General features: G+C 36.0%; 1 protein-coding gene across 1 annotated transcript; it reads right to left on the bottom strand.

Annotated features, from left to right (window-relative positions):
• On the bottom strand, nt 7,786-14,868 carry LOC105172262 (protein translocase subunit SecA). The gene is made up of 5 exons (XM_011093637.2): nt 14,561-14,868; nt 14,343-14,491; nt 12,659-12,820; nt 10,987-11,102; nt 7,786-8,294 (listed from the first exon to the last, which is right to left on the bottom strand). Exons 1-5 carry the CDS (start codon nt 14,745-14,747, stop codon nt 8,267-8,269), a joined length of 642 nt encoding a protein of 213 aa, XP_011091939.1. The 5' UTR covers nt 14,748-14,868; the 3' UTR covers nt 7,786-8,266.

A 15,814-nucleotide genomic window follows, 5' to 3' on the forward strand; every position in this document is an offset into this window, starting at 1 on the left:
TAGGGAACTTGATTTTCATGTGATAAATGGAGATTGCGGCTTGGAAAGCAATAAGGGTGGGCCTCCCCACAATGACGTTGTAGGAGAAGGGGTATCCACTACTAAAATTTCAACGTTCAAGTTTTCTGAGTGGCGCCAGTACCTAGGGTCAATGAGAGTGAAACATACCCCTGCAAAATCGTATAAGGAAGTGTTTACTTTTTCTAGGGGGTGTGCCCCAATTGCATCTGATTGTAGGCTTCTCTAAATAATATGCCTGCAGATCTTTTCAAATTTATGAAGATACGTCCTACTTTGTAGTTGGCTACCAATGCTGTGATGACCGAGCGTCATTTGAGAACTCTTGGGACCTGACCGTTCTGCCCTTCCGAACTGGATGAGGGAGGTATCCTCCATCGCCCCAACATCTCATATTTCTTTTATAGTTATGTTGTGTGCCTCTTTAACCTAGGTCTTTCTAACATGACGGGAGTCGCTTCCACTTGGACCGCCTGCAATCATTCGTATAACTCTTTTACGGGGAGGATCATTAGCTTTAGTCTTCCCCCAAAAGGTACTTTTGTGTTATTCGCTAAGTAAAAAACTCGAGATTGAAATCATTACTTCCTTCCCTTTGTCTGTTTTATACTTTCAGTATAGCCCTGTTCCTTGGACATTTTTCTAGCAGATGTACTCCTGCAGATATCCATTTTAGATAAGCCTTTCAATCTCATTCTTAGATGTCGGCACACTTCAATGGTGTGGCCGTAATCATTATAGAAACGAAAGAATTCGTCGGACTTAGGACGTTGGGGCTATTCTCTCCATGATCTGGGGCGAGCTAGTAAGCATTTCCCTTCGACGCCATGAGGGCTTGGGTGATAGGTACTGTCAATGGGGTGTATACTGCATTAACCTTTCGGAAGGGTGCCTGCTTATCCCAAAATTAGTTCAGGGCTTCTTGGAGGGGATCTTCTCTCGAACTTCTTTCCTTTTCTCCCCACGACTCTCGTTTTTGGCAGCTTGGGTCCATGAAAATAGATTTTTTAGCCAAGCACTTGAAGAAGTCCTCATCCGAAAGTCCTTGCGAGAAAGCATTGGTTTTCACTTCTTGAGTGGCGGAGGGTACCTCGAAGGCTACAGTATTGAATCATTGCAGGTACTCCTTTAATGGTTCGTTGTCTTCTTGGCTTATGGCAAAAAAGTTGAGCTCCATCTTTTGAAGACTCCGACTGCTAGCAAATTGGTGCAAAATGAGATATCAAAATTCTAGAAAACTTCCTATCACGCTTGCAGGCAACTATTGAACCATTATTGTGCGACCCTGGTGAAGGTGGTGGCAAAAAACGCGACATTTGATTCTATTCGTGTACCTATGCAAAAAAGTTACATTCCAAAAACGTTAGAGGTGTTCTTAAGGATCAGTAGTCCCATCATATTCAACAACAGCGGGGATGCGGCAATTCACCGAGAGCTTATCCGCCATCACTGTGTCCGTGAAGGGGACACCCTACTGCTCGTCTTTAAGGGACCTTACCATCTGGTGTTGGACATTTTGAAGACCTTTTTGGAGGCATTCCAGTTCTGCCAGCCATTTTTGGGGGACCTTCTGGGGAGCTGTTGGAGGGAGACCTACTTCTCAATCAATAGGGTCCTGGATACAAAGACGCCTCCTTCAGCTAGGCCTCCTCCTACCCCTTCTTCAGGGACGTTTGCTTCCATCACAAGGGCTAAGCGAGCAGGAACTAGCGCTGCCATCTGCTCCCGAATTGATGTTGCAACCACCTATTAAATTGCACCTAACAAAGCTGGAGAAAGTTCTCCTGAGGTGGTGTCCAATGAGGTGCTTCGTCTTGGAGGATCAACCATAGGGTCCACCATTCTGGGGGGTGGTATTGGCTCAGGCAAGGTATGGGTGGATCCTCCACCAACTGGGATCAGAGAAGTTCCAACAGCGACCCGTAAAGGCTAATTGTTATCGGGTGTCTCCACAACCTTTTGTTTGTTAGTGGGGTTGCTGGGGGTCTCCATGGTAACTCACGCCTTTAACTCACTTTCCCAAAGACGGAGCCAATTGATGCATGCGATTTTAGCACGGGTCCAACGATCTTAGATTTTCATAATGGGCTTGGGCTGATTAAGCAAAAGAACTTGACAAAATAGGACCTACAAACAGTACGTTAGCACTCTAATGCTCAAGTTAGTTTCGAATTTAAGAATAAATAATTATAAAAATAAATTGTGACGACAAATTGAGATATAAATAAGAAATTCTTGGGAAAGTATGGTTTAGAATGCTACTTAATGTTGCAGCAAGAGTAGAAGAGCAATTTTCAGATTTTGGAAGGTGTCCCTGTTGATGGATGGTGCCTATATTTATAGAGGGGGCATCCCCCTTCGTGGAGACTCTGCACATTACCTGTATTTCAGGAAAAAGTGGCAAGATCCCTGCGGATAAAGCATGATTCAATCTTATTTTAGCTGATCAACACGTATTTGCTTAGGGGAGGACTCCTTTCGCATGAGGATTCCTATTCAACAGGGAGTCCTTTTAAGTTAAGGAGTCCTAAGTTTTGGGGATGCCTCCCTTCTCCTGAGCTGGGCTTTGAAGGCAAGTTTGTGGTCTAGCAAGCTTTTACTAAGCTACCCTCTTAAGCCGAGCTTGGGAATCCTTGGTGGGCTACCTTCATCACGGGTTGATGGGCTTAGTTTGGACTTCATAACCTCTTTGGGCAAAGTGCTTTTGGACAGTACATATCAATTATATTAATAAAATTAATTATTAAATTATAAGTTTAGGTTAAAAAATTAAATACACTTTCATAAATTATTTAAAATTAAAAAAATATTTATTCTCTATTTTTATTCATAATTACATTTTATTTAAAATTAATAAATAATAATTTATGCAGTTTATATGAATCATATTACAATTAGTAACATAAATAATTTATTTATTAAAAAAATATTTTTAACTATTAAAATTAATTTATTTTAAAATTGTTCTTTCTTCCCAATCCTACGGCCATGCCTACCCTCAACTCATGTCTGTGCCCTTGATCCACTTGCGCCTAGCCTTCAACCTCCTCCGCCATCCTCCATCAAAATAGGATTAAATGCAATTTTGGTCCTTTATCTATCTAGGGTTTGGATTTGGTCCTTTATCTATCTAGGGTTTGGATTTGGTCCTTTATGTATTTTAATTGCTCAATTTTGGAACTTTTTTCGCCGGAAAATTACCCAAACCGCCGGAAAATTCCACGTGGAGCCCATGTGGATATTTAAATTAGGGCTGAAATATAATTGGTAAGTTTTAGCTGACTTGGCAATTTTTTGAATTTTAAAACCAAAAAAAAAGAAAGAATGACATGGCCACTTTTTCTCCCCTCTTCTCGCCGCATCTTCTCTCTAAATTTCCGACCAATTTTCGATGAATCACCGGACACCAACTATATCAGTCGACTCCCCATCATCAGGCGAACGTTTCGCCTCCATCAATTTGAAGTTTCATTACGATTTGACGCTGGGCTCAAGAGGTTACCGATGCGACTTTCCACCGTCAATACGCTGCCGTCCGAACGAATTACCATTGCGCACCACCACCGTTGGATTCCTCTCATCAAGGCGAGTCGAACGACACCTCTCACAGCCATTTTCATCAACTGCTCGACGAGATCAGTTCTTTTAAAGTTTTGCGACGCGGCCACCTTTGAACCGCCGTCAATACGCCGCCGTCCGAACGAATGACCGTTGTGCACCACCACCGTTGGATTCCTCTCATCAAGGCGAGTCAAACGACACCTCTCCCATCCATTTTCATCAACTCCTCAACGAGATCAGTTCTTTTAAAGTTTCATGACGCCGCCACCTTTGAACTGCCGAATCTCTGCCGTCCAAACGAATCACCATCGCGGACAACCACCGTTGGACTCCCCTCGCCAAGGCGTTTTCAACGAGACCTCACCCATCAATTTTCATCAGATTTTTTACGAGATCAGAGTCTTCGACCGCCGTCGTCCTTCTCGCCGCCAGCACAGCAAGAGGCCTCCCTTTTCCCTCTTTTTCCACATTTGCCATGTCATTCTTTTTTTTATTAAAATTTGAAAAATAGCCAAATCATAAAAATGTAAACCAATAAGGTTTCAGCCCCAGTTTAAATGGTCCACATAGGCAATTTTCGGTGGGCTGGGATTTTTTCCGGCCAAAATAGGACTAAAATTGAGCAATTTAATTACATAAAGGACCAAAATCAAACCCTAGATAGATAAAGGACTAAAATGGGATGTGGCTATAGTTAGATGACGAAAAATGCATTTAATCCATCAAAATATATATGTATAAATATATACATATTAGTTTAAATTTATAACTGAGTAACTAATTTTTATTAATATATTAATTAAATTATTTAATATTTTAATTACTAAGAGGTACAATTTTATAAACATATTCAATACAAAAATTAATAAAATAATTTAAAACACTCTGAGGGCATTTTTTTTATTTAAAAATTAAATTAAAGTTTGACCGGATCAACAGAGAATTTTTTAATTTTAAAAGGTATCAGGGGTGGTTTCTATAATTTTTAAAAAGATAAGAATAATTTATGTAAAAAACAATAATAGATGAGGGGGTATTGATTTAATCATCCCTATTTTTTATTTATCAACTTGGTCATTGTATATCTACACACACATACATATAGTGTGTGTGGGTCTTTTTGGTATTGTGTAGGTATGTAATTATCTTGACCCAAAATTACTTATATGAGTAGGCATTTTTCTTTTTTTATTTAGTATATGAGTAGACATTTACTTATACTAAAAAGATGCATATATTGAATGTAGAAAACAAATATATAATTTATACTATAAAATCATAAATAAAATGGAGGAAAAAAGTCATTTTATTTTTAAACCTCATGCTTTTACTTTGTATAAATAATATTTTTAATTTATAAAGTACCTATTACATTTTAATTCACATATATTTATTTATAAATTTATCTTATTAATATAATGTATTAATTATATTAAGATAATATGAATTACATTCAATGCACTTACTTCTAACTAGTTTTTCATAAACATGGTGTCATAGGAGGATAGTTGCTTTTGCAATATCCTACTGAGATGCCTAATTTCCTTTTTAAGTCGTTTCGCCAAAACTCACAGATGAACCTCGAGATCAAGGATCCACAATAATAATTTTTTTACGAATAATGCATGCTTAGCTAATCAACTTTCGATTCTGGCACAAGCATATAACCAACGTATAAAAACTTACTAAGATGAAAAAAAATTAAAATGCAAATAATACCATGACTTATAATGGAAAAATAAAAATAATAAGGAAAAAGACCAAGAAATATTCTAAGATAATTAGGACAAAACAATCTTCCAGCAAATATCAGTACTTCAAATTTGATTCATTAATTCACCAACATGACATTTTTAAATTCAAGAACTAAAAACTAAATATAAGGATAATTACACTTCTTTTTCTTAAGATTTAATATAATTATATGTAGATTTTCTATGATTTAAGAAAGCACATCTAGCATCCCTAAAGTTTCCTTCCATCTAACAAATAAGTTTTTTAGTCTTAGGCCGATGATAGGTACTTCTAAAGTTAATACTAACGACTTGATATCTTCTTCTGCTTGACAGGATTATCAGCGCATATGGGAAAAACTAATTTTCCGCAAAGGAGTGAACTCAGGCAAGACCATTATCGAAACATTCGAAAAATATAATAGGGTCTGGATGTTAGAAGGGTCCAAAACTAGAGGATGTCAGAGAATGATATGACTTTGGAGCTCTTACTTCAATTCATACTATGTCTCCAAGTTTTTCGAAAATTTCAAAGCTTCCGACTAGTGGGGCGCTCTTTGGTTTGTGGCAAAATAACCCCCACTTAAAAAGAGAGGCGATATTTTATAAATAAAATTCGTACCAATTACTCCAAAAACTGCAGGAAATGGGTCTTATCCAAAATTTCATTTTATGAAGTTTCAGAGGCCAGAGTTGGTGGCTTTCAATAAAATCAAAAGCTGTCTCAGAAGAAGCTCCCTAGTATCAGTCATTAGTGAAGACAATATCTACACCATAAGAGCTTGGGGATTATGTGTCTGTCTCACTAAAATGGACAAAGTCAAGTATCCATTCAAGATTTTTCCAACAAAGCGAATGGATCCTTTCTGTTAAATTCCATGACGAAAAAGAGCATTGAGTTCGCCGAAAGTTTATTTGAGAAGAAGAGGATGTTAATTTAGGAAAATAAGCTACTAGCAAGCGAAGCTACAAGTATGAACACATGCAACATGCTGCATGTTAGGCAATAGCATAACCATTTATATTTTTGCTACGAAAAACAAGAGAATCTCCTGTTCGGACAAAAATTCGGGTCACACAAAATAAATCCAAACCAAACCAGGACAAGGGAAAAAGAAAAAAATTTTACAAAAAGAAGTAAAAATTAAAAAATATAAAAAATCAAGGATAAGACTGTCAGTAGAAAACAATGAAGGCCAGTCAGCAAAGCAAGAAAGCCAGCTAGCAATCACAAGACCGACAGGCCATTATGACCAACAGCTGGAAAGGACGCGATAATGACGAATGCAGTGACGTCATCCGAAAGAGACAAAATGATAATGAATACATGACGTCATCAAAAATAAGTTTGGAGTCTAAATTTGAAATCCACGGCTTTCTATAAATAAGGTTGCAATGAAAAAAATGGGGATTATCATAAATCTTCTCCAACTCTTCAAAAGCATAATATTTCGAATTCGGAGTTTTTGTATTTTCAAATTTTTTAGTTTATGGGGGTTTCCCCAACGATTCAAGTCATCTATCATATGGGAGGCTAAACAGTTGTCTCCTCCAGCAGAGGGATTACATCTATGTAATATTCTATATATTTCTTCAATAAAAGTAAGGCTTTTATTCGACTTGTTTATCCAAAATTCTATTAAGTCCCTATATTGAAGTCCCTTTTATGCCCTAAAGTAAGAAACGAAATAGGGTTGTGTTGTTTGTTGCTGAATGAGTCAAGTACCTGCGAACTATCTATTGCGGTAGTGTGATTGGAGGAAGTCCGTAAAATCAAGGACTTGGAATACCCGAAAACAAAGCAGTCAGAACAAGGTACGAGTTAATGACGGCTTAATTTATTTCGAAAGTATGTTGTACCTAATTCTGAGCATTAGGGGCTGACTATTAAAGATAAGCAAGAACATATGATTAAAAGACCAAATATTGTCAAAATTTTGGACAACTTTGGAACTATAGGTGTACTTTCATAGCCCACTTACACTCAAAACATGTGTGGTCCAATTTATGTACCGAGGGAATTTTTTTTAACTTTATTTTATATCACAAAATGTGGTAATTGATAATTTAATTTTCACAAGAAATTTTTTGAACATTTCCATTATCACAGAAGAGGTCCCTGAATTTTTCCCGTACCAGATATAATTTCCCAAGTCACAAAAAATTTTACGTATAATTGCACCAAATTATCAAAGTTTTAACAATCCCTTAAATATAAAAAAAAAATATGAAGGGCAATATTCTCCTGTGAACCTTTATTGACAAATTCTCATGAATAATATCAGCAAAATATGAATTCTCACATTCCCACAATCTTTATGCCATCATTTAGGAATATATTTGCTTTCGCAAATTTGAAACCCGAGAGAGAAAATATGATACTTCACAGTCAGATTCCTGCGAAGAGATCATTGCCTACCGAACACACGAGTCCTCAATAACCACAAAGACATAAAATTTACCGCACCCCATATCTCAATTCCAAACAAAATTCGGTTTCTTTTCAGGTCCAATTCCTGGTTCAAGTTGATTCTACACAAAGCCAATAGCATCTGCCTTGCTTCAATACAGCTATCATCATATAGCATTGATCAAATCATCAGAAAAACGATTTTAATAAACTATGGCTCTAAGAGGAGTTCCTCATATATCCGATTTATCCTAATAATCCTACTAGCATGGCAAGTCATAATGGCCGGCTTACTTGCGCAAGTTCCAGAGCCTTTCGGAGAAAAGAAAGCAAATTAGAGTATATTTTGGCTTAAACTAAAATTTGCCATCTAGATAAGACCATGTAAAGCTTGTTGCAAACTACCCATTGAGTAGGTCCACCATGCTGCAAATTGTATTATCTTAGCATACAGCAAAGGGCAATTTTAGAAGTAAGGGCTGGGGTCTACTGCTTGCAGCTCTCCAAGCATCCTAAACCATGCCAGTTTTATGGAATTTCACCATCAATTGCTTTTGTCCTTCCCGCAGCATCTGCAAATACAATTGTTTAAATGAAAAAGGGTAAACAGTTGTCGATATTGCATAATACAGGTTTTTAATACATCATCTGTATATCAAAAGACAGAAAACCACTTGACCAAAATCTATAGATTAGGATGTAAAATAGTTCATTGCACCTATTCTAACAACAGTTTTTTGCAAGTGCAATAAAATCAGATGGCTATATTTGCAGACAAGTTAAAATTTAAGGTCACGAGGAATGTGAAATACAAGTTCCATATAAAAATAGGAAAAAATATGAAAATCAGGTAGAGAAAGTTACATAAAAACAGGCATGTCAAACAATTCATTGGACTCATGTATTTCCAAAGTTCTTCAGATGTGTGCATCAAGAATAGGATTTATAGACAGTTAGCACAAAGTATTACTCTCTGTTCCCAAAGACACCACAGCACAAGAAAACAATCTCCTCCCAATCTTCAAACCAAAACCTCAGCAGCTGAAATATCTCTATACCAAGGAAAATAAACATTGCAAGTAAAAATAAACCAGTGCTAATAGAAATGTGCTATGATATGAAAAGAACCATAGTGAGCAGAGGCTTATGTTATGGGCTTAAAAATGCATGTAGACCCACTACGATCAACTATCATGCACGACTGTCATCATAAAGGTTATACACAAAAGCGAATGACAAATTAAACTGCAAATAATTGTGAGATTCTGGGGCCCACTCGACTTATGTTTAAATTCTGAACTCAACCGAGTTTGCATGAGGTCAAGTGTACAAAATTTATACTAGAGCTCAAGAATCAAAATCTATCTACTATCATCTCAGCTTGGTTTACTCAAACAATAACAATCATTAAATTGTCAAGAAGAGAGAAGCAAGAGAATAAGATCAATAGTAATCAATTCAATTCAAGAGAAATAATCTTCACTACAGGGGACCAGTCCAATAATATGAAGCCTCATACTTTATTGAACAGGAAGAACTTTATTGAAAATTAATTCTTAAGAAAACTAGAAACTTCATTTTACATCACTGCTAAAGTGAGAGGAGCTAGAAAAGCCATCACTCTACACTGCAATTAATGAAATGCTATTGACTTTCTCCAAATATTTGTATCTACAAACCAAGTTAAACAATATAGCACCCATGTCAGAGATTCGAAAGAGAGAACAGAATTCAATACTATCAATGATATTGCACTCCACTATCAAAGATTAAAAAAGTTCTAACACAAAAAAGTCCTGGCAACAGTATAAATCCAATGTGATCCAAAACACTTGTGTGCTTCATGGCATCAACTCATACCAAATATAGTTTTGTTATAGCACCCTATCCTGGCATCATGAATATTTATGGATTTGTTCCTTTTACTATTGAAATTATATAAATCTCATAGATGTTATTTCCATCTTACTAATTGCACCTTGTATTAGTCAACTAACAAATTTATCAATGTCATTAAAAATTTAATGTAGACTTAATTTGTCCTTGGTTTCAGTTTATTTAATTTTTGGTGAACATGATGCCCAACACAGTAATATGTAATTTTTTTAACTCCAAGGGGAGCAACTTGGAACTTTTATTAACCACTTCCAAATCTCATGCTATATCTGATGGTTGGAATTTTGTAAATGATAAAGTGTTAATCTGAAAAAAAAAATAGGGATATCAACTTTATCTGAAAACTCCTCATCACTGCCTCCCAGTAGACAAACAATCAATCCAATTCAATCCATTATTGTTCAGGTTGGCCTTCAGCCACCATCACCACAGCCCCATGGCTGCGTAACCGTACACTAATTATCAGTGACTATTCACCACATTACAGCTCCGCTACAAGCCCAAATCAGCCCTCGCCATCAAAACCCACTACTACCACCACAAACACCCATTCAAGATACCTCAGCCACCTTTTGCCCTTTCTTTTGTTGATTGCGCCCAGAAAGCCACTTTCTTATGTTGATTACACCCAGAAAGCCAAGTAATCCCAGAAAGCCAATAGAAACCCATCCCAAGCACAGCCATTAATCTACTTTTTTTTGCTCCTCCACCCCAGTGCACGAATCTGTCATCCACCATCAAACACCTTTTACTTCAACAGCCCAAACTTCCACTACAAAGACGAATCCGATCTTCCCTCAGACCCAACCCATAGCCATCCTGGCATTTAACTCGCACCTCGTCCCGCCTACCAAACTCCATCGGGGGCGGGGGTGGTTGTTTTAGGTTTTATTAATTTATTCTTATTTCTAAAATGAAATATGATTATTAAGGCTGAGCATTATTTTGAAGTCTTTTGTTGAAATTCCACTTAATATTTTGTTTGATATTAGATGATGGTTAAATTGTCATCTAACAGATTCCCGCCAAATTTGAATATGGGTGTTAGTCAAAAAGGGTATTTATAATTTCAATAGTAAGAGGGGAAATTTGAAAATATCCGCAGTGATGTGGAAGGATGATGTAATTAACCCTCAAGTATGCTGCCTCCCAAGCTCCAAGATAGTAATGACATACTTGAACTCTAAATCAGTTTTGAAAATTTGACTTGATTTATAGGATGTAAATTCAAAGTGATGGTTTTGACTTTTGAGGGAGTTTTCCTAAATAGCACAGTACATGTAATAAAATCAGCAAATACATTAAACCTTTATGTGATCAACACCTATTCCAACTCATTTGCATTTTACATGAAAGCTAAAGAAGTACCTTTTGTACAACTTCCGAGAACCACAGGGGCAGGGTGCATTCCTACTTATTTGCCCACTCTTAGCCAAGTTATTGCGTGCAATATCTAAGGGGGATGATCCCATCAATTTCTGCATCTGCAATTAATGATCCCTTGACAAGTTTAAAAGACATAATAATGAAAAATAAAAAATAAAAATAAACTGCCAAAGACATACAAAAAGATCTTTCTTTCTTTCTTTGTTAATCCCCTAAGAAGTAGACAAAGCATTGCCTTTTTAAGTTGCAGTTAACATCATTCTTGAGGCAGCAACTGGATTGCCAACTTAAACGGACAAGGAAAAAGGAAATGCTGCAGTAAAAAATGGATATCCTATGCTTTTATTTCATATAATAAAATGAACCAAAAGAAAATTATTTCCAGTATACAGTTAATACATTTGAATGAAGAATAAAAAAGCATTTAAATTCCAAATGCATACTTGTATGCACTATTCTTGTGCTGTTCTTTTGACAGATTCAAGACATGTTTTTCTTTATCTGTTGCCTTCTTCACTTATATTTATGAAAGTAAATGGCAACCCAGGATATCTTAAATCCAACTGAATCCATCTGACCGGATTTCTTTTCAGCACATCTATCTAATGTTGTTTTCCTTGTGTTCTCTTAATTTCAAACTCTTTGCCTCCGCATATGTCTAATTTTTTACTCACATTTTCATAGTGCTTTTCCTCCCTTTTCCAGTAAAGAAGTGGCACACTGGTAAAAGAGAAATTGCAAGCTGCCGGATGCCTTAATGGAAGACTAGCAAGATGCATGTCAAGTTAACATGTAGCTTTATTTCCAAGTTCCACAAACATCCTTATTCTCGACACTGTTCCATTCGTTTAAATTAATCTTCTTGACTAAGGAGTAAGGACTAAGCCCTCGTTACTATTATCATAAAATCTTGTTTTATACAGCATGTAGTAATCATTTCAGGATCCTAACCATTTATATTATGTCATGTTTAGAACTCTTGTGAGACCCAATAAAAAAAGGACAGTCTAGAACGTTAAGAAATTGCCAAATGAATGAACAAAAGCATATAAGAAACTGTCAGAATTGCGAAAGTTTTAAATTTCATAAAGTTCAGAGCCTAAAAGCAAAGAATGAGTGTGGTTAGGGTTTTTAGGGGGAAAAAACGTCATCTCAACTAAATATGGAGGTAGAGAATGAAATTTGGCTTTGACAAGCATTTCTGCTGTGCAATGGAGACTAACAGTCGCAGTTATATGTAAGATGACAACAGACATTAATGGAGGTGAATGTAATTTCATAAACACGATACAATGTACCTCTATTTAGACCAAACCTCACAAACAGTTCTATAATTATCCCTTGGTTAAATTTTCGGAACTGTTAAACATGAACTTCCTTAATTTACATCAGTAGTTTAAATTCAATCATAAAAACCAGAACTGATTACTCAAAAATCAATATAACTACATGAAAATAGACTAGTCGACTCTAAGCACATTCGATGCACAATTATTAGCAAAATTAATTTGGACAATACTCTCTAGAAACTTAAACATAATTAATCACACGTATAGCAAGTACAACACAAGTGAATGTTGTGTAATAAATTACGTGATACTTTTCCATCAAAAAACTGTTTGTGAAGGGTGAGAAATAACAATGTGATGAATACCTCTGCCATGCTCTTTGGCATTGGCTTGCCTTCCGCTTTAAGTTGTTCAATCTTTTTTTGTGCTTCTTTTGCCCATGTAAACTTTGACAAGGCGTTTTCAACATCTAAAAGTGTGCAATCACACTGTTTTGCTGCCTCCATCTTTTGACTAGCTTTAATATTCTACAGCAAAAAGAAATCAGAAGGAAATTGAGAACCACTCAAGCACTCCAGCCATACATCAGTGCAACAGTATTCAGACATGGCTTTTCATCACCTATCTTAGTAAAAGAGCGCTAGTTTGCTGAGCATATCAATTAATAACTTCAAGCATTCAACTGATGAATAATTTGAAACATTGAAACTAGAAGATTGCTAAAATACACAACAATTAGTTAATGTACAAACCAACAAGAAAAGTTCACTTATGTAAAACTTACGCCTTTGAGAAAAAGGCGTCATTGGGAGATGAAAACAATGGATGAAGAAAAATAGCTGAACCAACTCAAATATTTTGTCATCAATTGGGAACTGAAAATCATAAACTTCCTCCGGAAGCTGCAAAATAGAGAAGAGCTAGCATTTTCCAGCCACATAAAACTGTGACATGTAAAAATTGTAAATTTGAACACTTCAACTCTGAAGTCCTGGTTTCTGGACTACTACATTATCTTGAAGGAAAAATTCATCAAATGTGCTAGCCAAAATAGGTCAAAATTGATCATACATCTTGTCAGTAATCAAGCAAAATCTAATATTTCAAGGACTTCCTTTTCAAGAGTTCTAAGTTTGGAAAATTTCAGTCTGTAATATCTAGAATAAGTTCGTTAAAGGGTCAAGTTATATGCTTTTAGGGCGCTAGTCCTAGTTTGGCATATAATTTGTTACCCTAGTCAGGACAATATCAAGTCAAACAGCATTTCTGGGTACTCTAATCATTTAGTGAGCCAACTCATGACCTCAGCTTGTTAATAAGAACCTGCAGCAATTGTGTTTGGTCTTCAATTAGTGGGATCCAATTTGAACACTTCATTTGGTTCTCCTACTTTCCCTGTCTATTCTTGAGTTGCATCAAATGAGCAATTAGCTTCCCATATTGTCATTCCATTGAAGTTTGTCAAATCTGAAGTGTATCCACCTAAAATGGAAATGTCCCAGTGGTTTCAGTACCCTGACCTACCAATAATAATAAGAAAACCAGTAACTTAGATGAGCAACTCTTTCCTATGTCTTGAAATATCTGACATTTATTATGTGGTTGCTGCAGAAAAGAAAGAAGCTAATTTGTAAGAGATAGGTGAGCCTGGTCAGGGAAGTCCAGAAAACCTTTCTTAACGAAATTTGAAAAAGTACTGCTTTTACTATAATTGGGGAGCAGTTCCAAATTAAGGTTCAATGGAATGCCACCGAACACATCTTTCAAGGAAAAAAGGGAGAGCAAATGTAAGTGATGTTGGTTTAAGTTTGAACTATAAGACGCTTAAATCAATGTAATCAAACTGGCGTCCAATTATAGAATTCCTACGAACTATAAAATTTTATTAACCGAAGAACTCGCTAAGACGCACCTCAATTTGCTAGTGGAAGGAAGCAGCAAGCAATTCAGGCACACAGCTTTGGAAAGAACAAGCTTATAATATTAAGAATGTAAATAGTAACAACAGAAATTATATAATTTATTCACTAACAGAGGAGAGGCACCAACCTCCCCTGTAGGATCAAAACCCCCCAGATATCGGATTATGGCCTCTTGCTTTCTGAAGGCATCCTGAAAAGTAGCCTCACTGCTCCGCCCCACTACATACTGCTTCAAAGTCCCCAACTTCCTGGCTTTGCTCATTGCGTCGGCAAACCCTGTTCACATTTTACAAAATCACAAACCCAATCGCCATGTACATAATTATTTGTAACAAAATCACTCACCCAAAAGGGTGAAAGATTCGGCGGATTTCTCGGATTCGGTGGTGGTCTTCTGGCCAATTAACAATCCTTTCATCTTGTCCATCCATGAGGCCCGGAGAGGGGACGTAAAAGAGATGAAACGGGGACAGTATGGAGTCAAGTAGCGGCCGCGGTCACAGGGTTGGGATGAGAAAAGTAATCGAAGCATTAGAAGTGGTATGGTGCTACGGATGCATATGTATATCTTGAATGCATTGCTGAAATGTAGGGTTTTAAATCGGATGCCTAAACTAAACTAATTAACCAAGACTCGATTCTTCAGTCTTGGCTCACTTTGGATTTTGCACTACCCGCATTCAAAATTTTAAGGAAAAAATACAAGTAACACCGTATTGTAAATGAACAAATTATTCCCTTATAAAAAAATAATTAGTAATTTATCTTTTTATATTTTTTAAAATACAACAATTTATCCCTCTATGATTTTAAAATGAAGCAATTTACCTCCTTATATAAAGAGGTAAATTGCTTCATTTTAAAAAATACAAGGAGGTAAATTGCTTCATTTTAAAAATACAAGGAGGTAAATTGCTATATTTTTTTCATATGGGGTAATGTGGTCATCTTCAATATCATAGGGGGTAACTTGCTATTCACCCAAAATTTTAAACCCCCTTAGTTTCTATTTTGGAAGTTTCAACAACCAACCTTAGAGTGTAATAATATAATATTCTTTTTACTCAATTGAATACTCTATTTTTTTTTCCTTTTAACACCAAAAAAATAAACTCAATTTTGATTATGATAAATGACAACAAACTTTTTTAAAATTTATTATAATTATAAGTATCTCTAGTTGTTTAAAAAATTATGAATATTCCCCTAAAATTGACGGTCGTCTAACAAATAGCTCATCTCATTAGGTTTCCATCTATTTTTTTTTATGAACTAACCAAAATATCATTTTAATTATTAATTATAATTTTTTTATTTTTTAATTTCTTTTTGTGGACTATAATGCATTTCCTACGTAAATGTAAGGATTATCAATTTCAAAACCTCCACTAAGTATTTCCATAAACTGTTCAAAATACATTCTTTGTTAAAAAAAATGAGACATCAATCACGGTTGAGCGTAGGCTTCAACATTGTTGGCTTCTTCAGCATTATTTTTGTTCTTGTTCCTTATTTCCCTTTATGGCGGTCTCCTATCCCTCTCTAAAAGTTTGGTGGTAGATATGTTGCTTCAACCCCCCCCCCCTTCTATCAATCTTT

Source organism: Sesamum indicum, linkage group LG10, assembly GCF_000512975.1.
Source record: "Sesamum indicum cultivar Zhongzhi No. 13 linkage group LG10, S_indicum_v1.0, whole genome shotgun sequence".
NCBI classification, from domain to species: Eukaryota; Viridiplantae; Streptophyta; class Magnoliopsida; order Lamiales; family Pedaliaceae; genus Sesamum; species Sesamum indicum.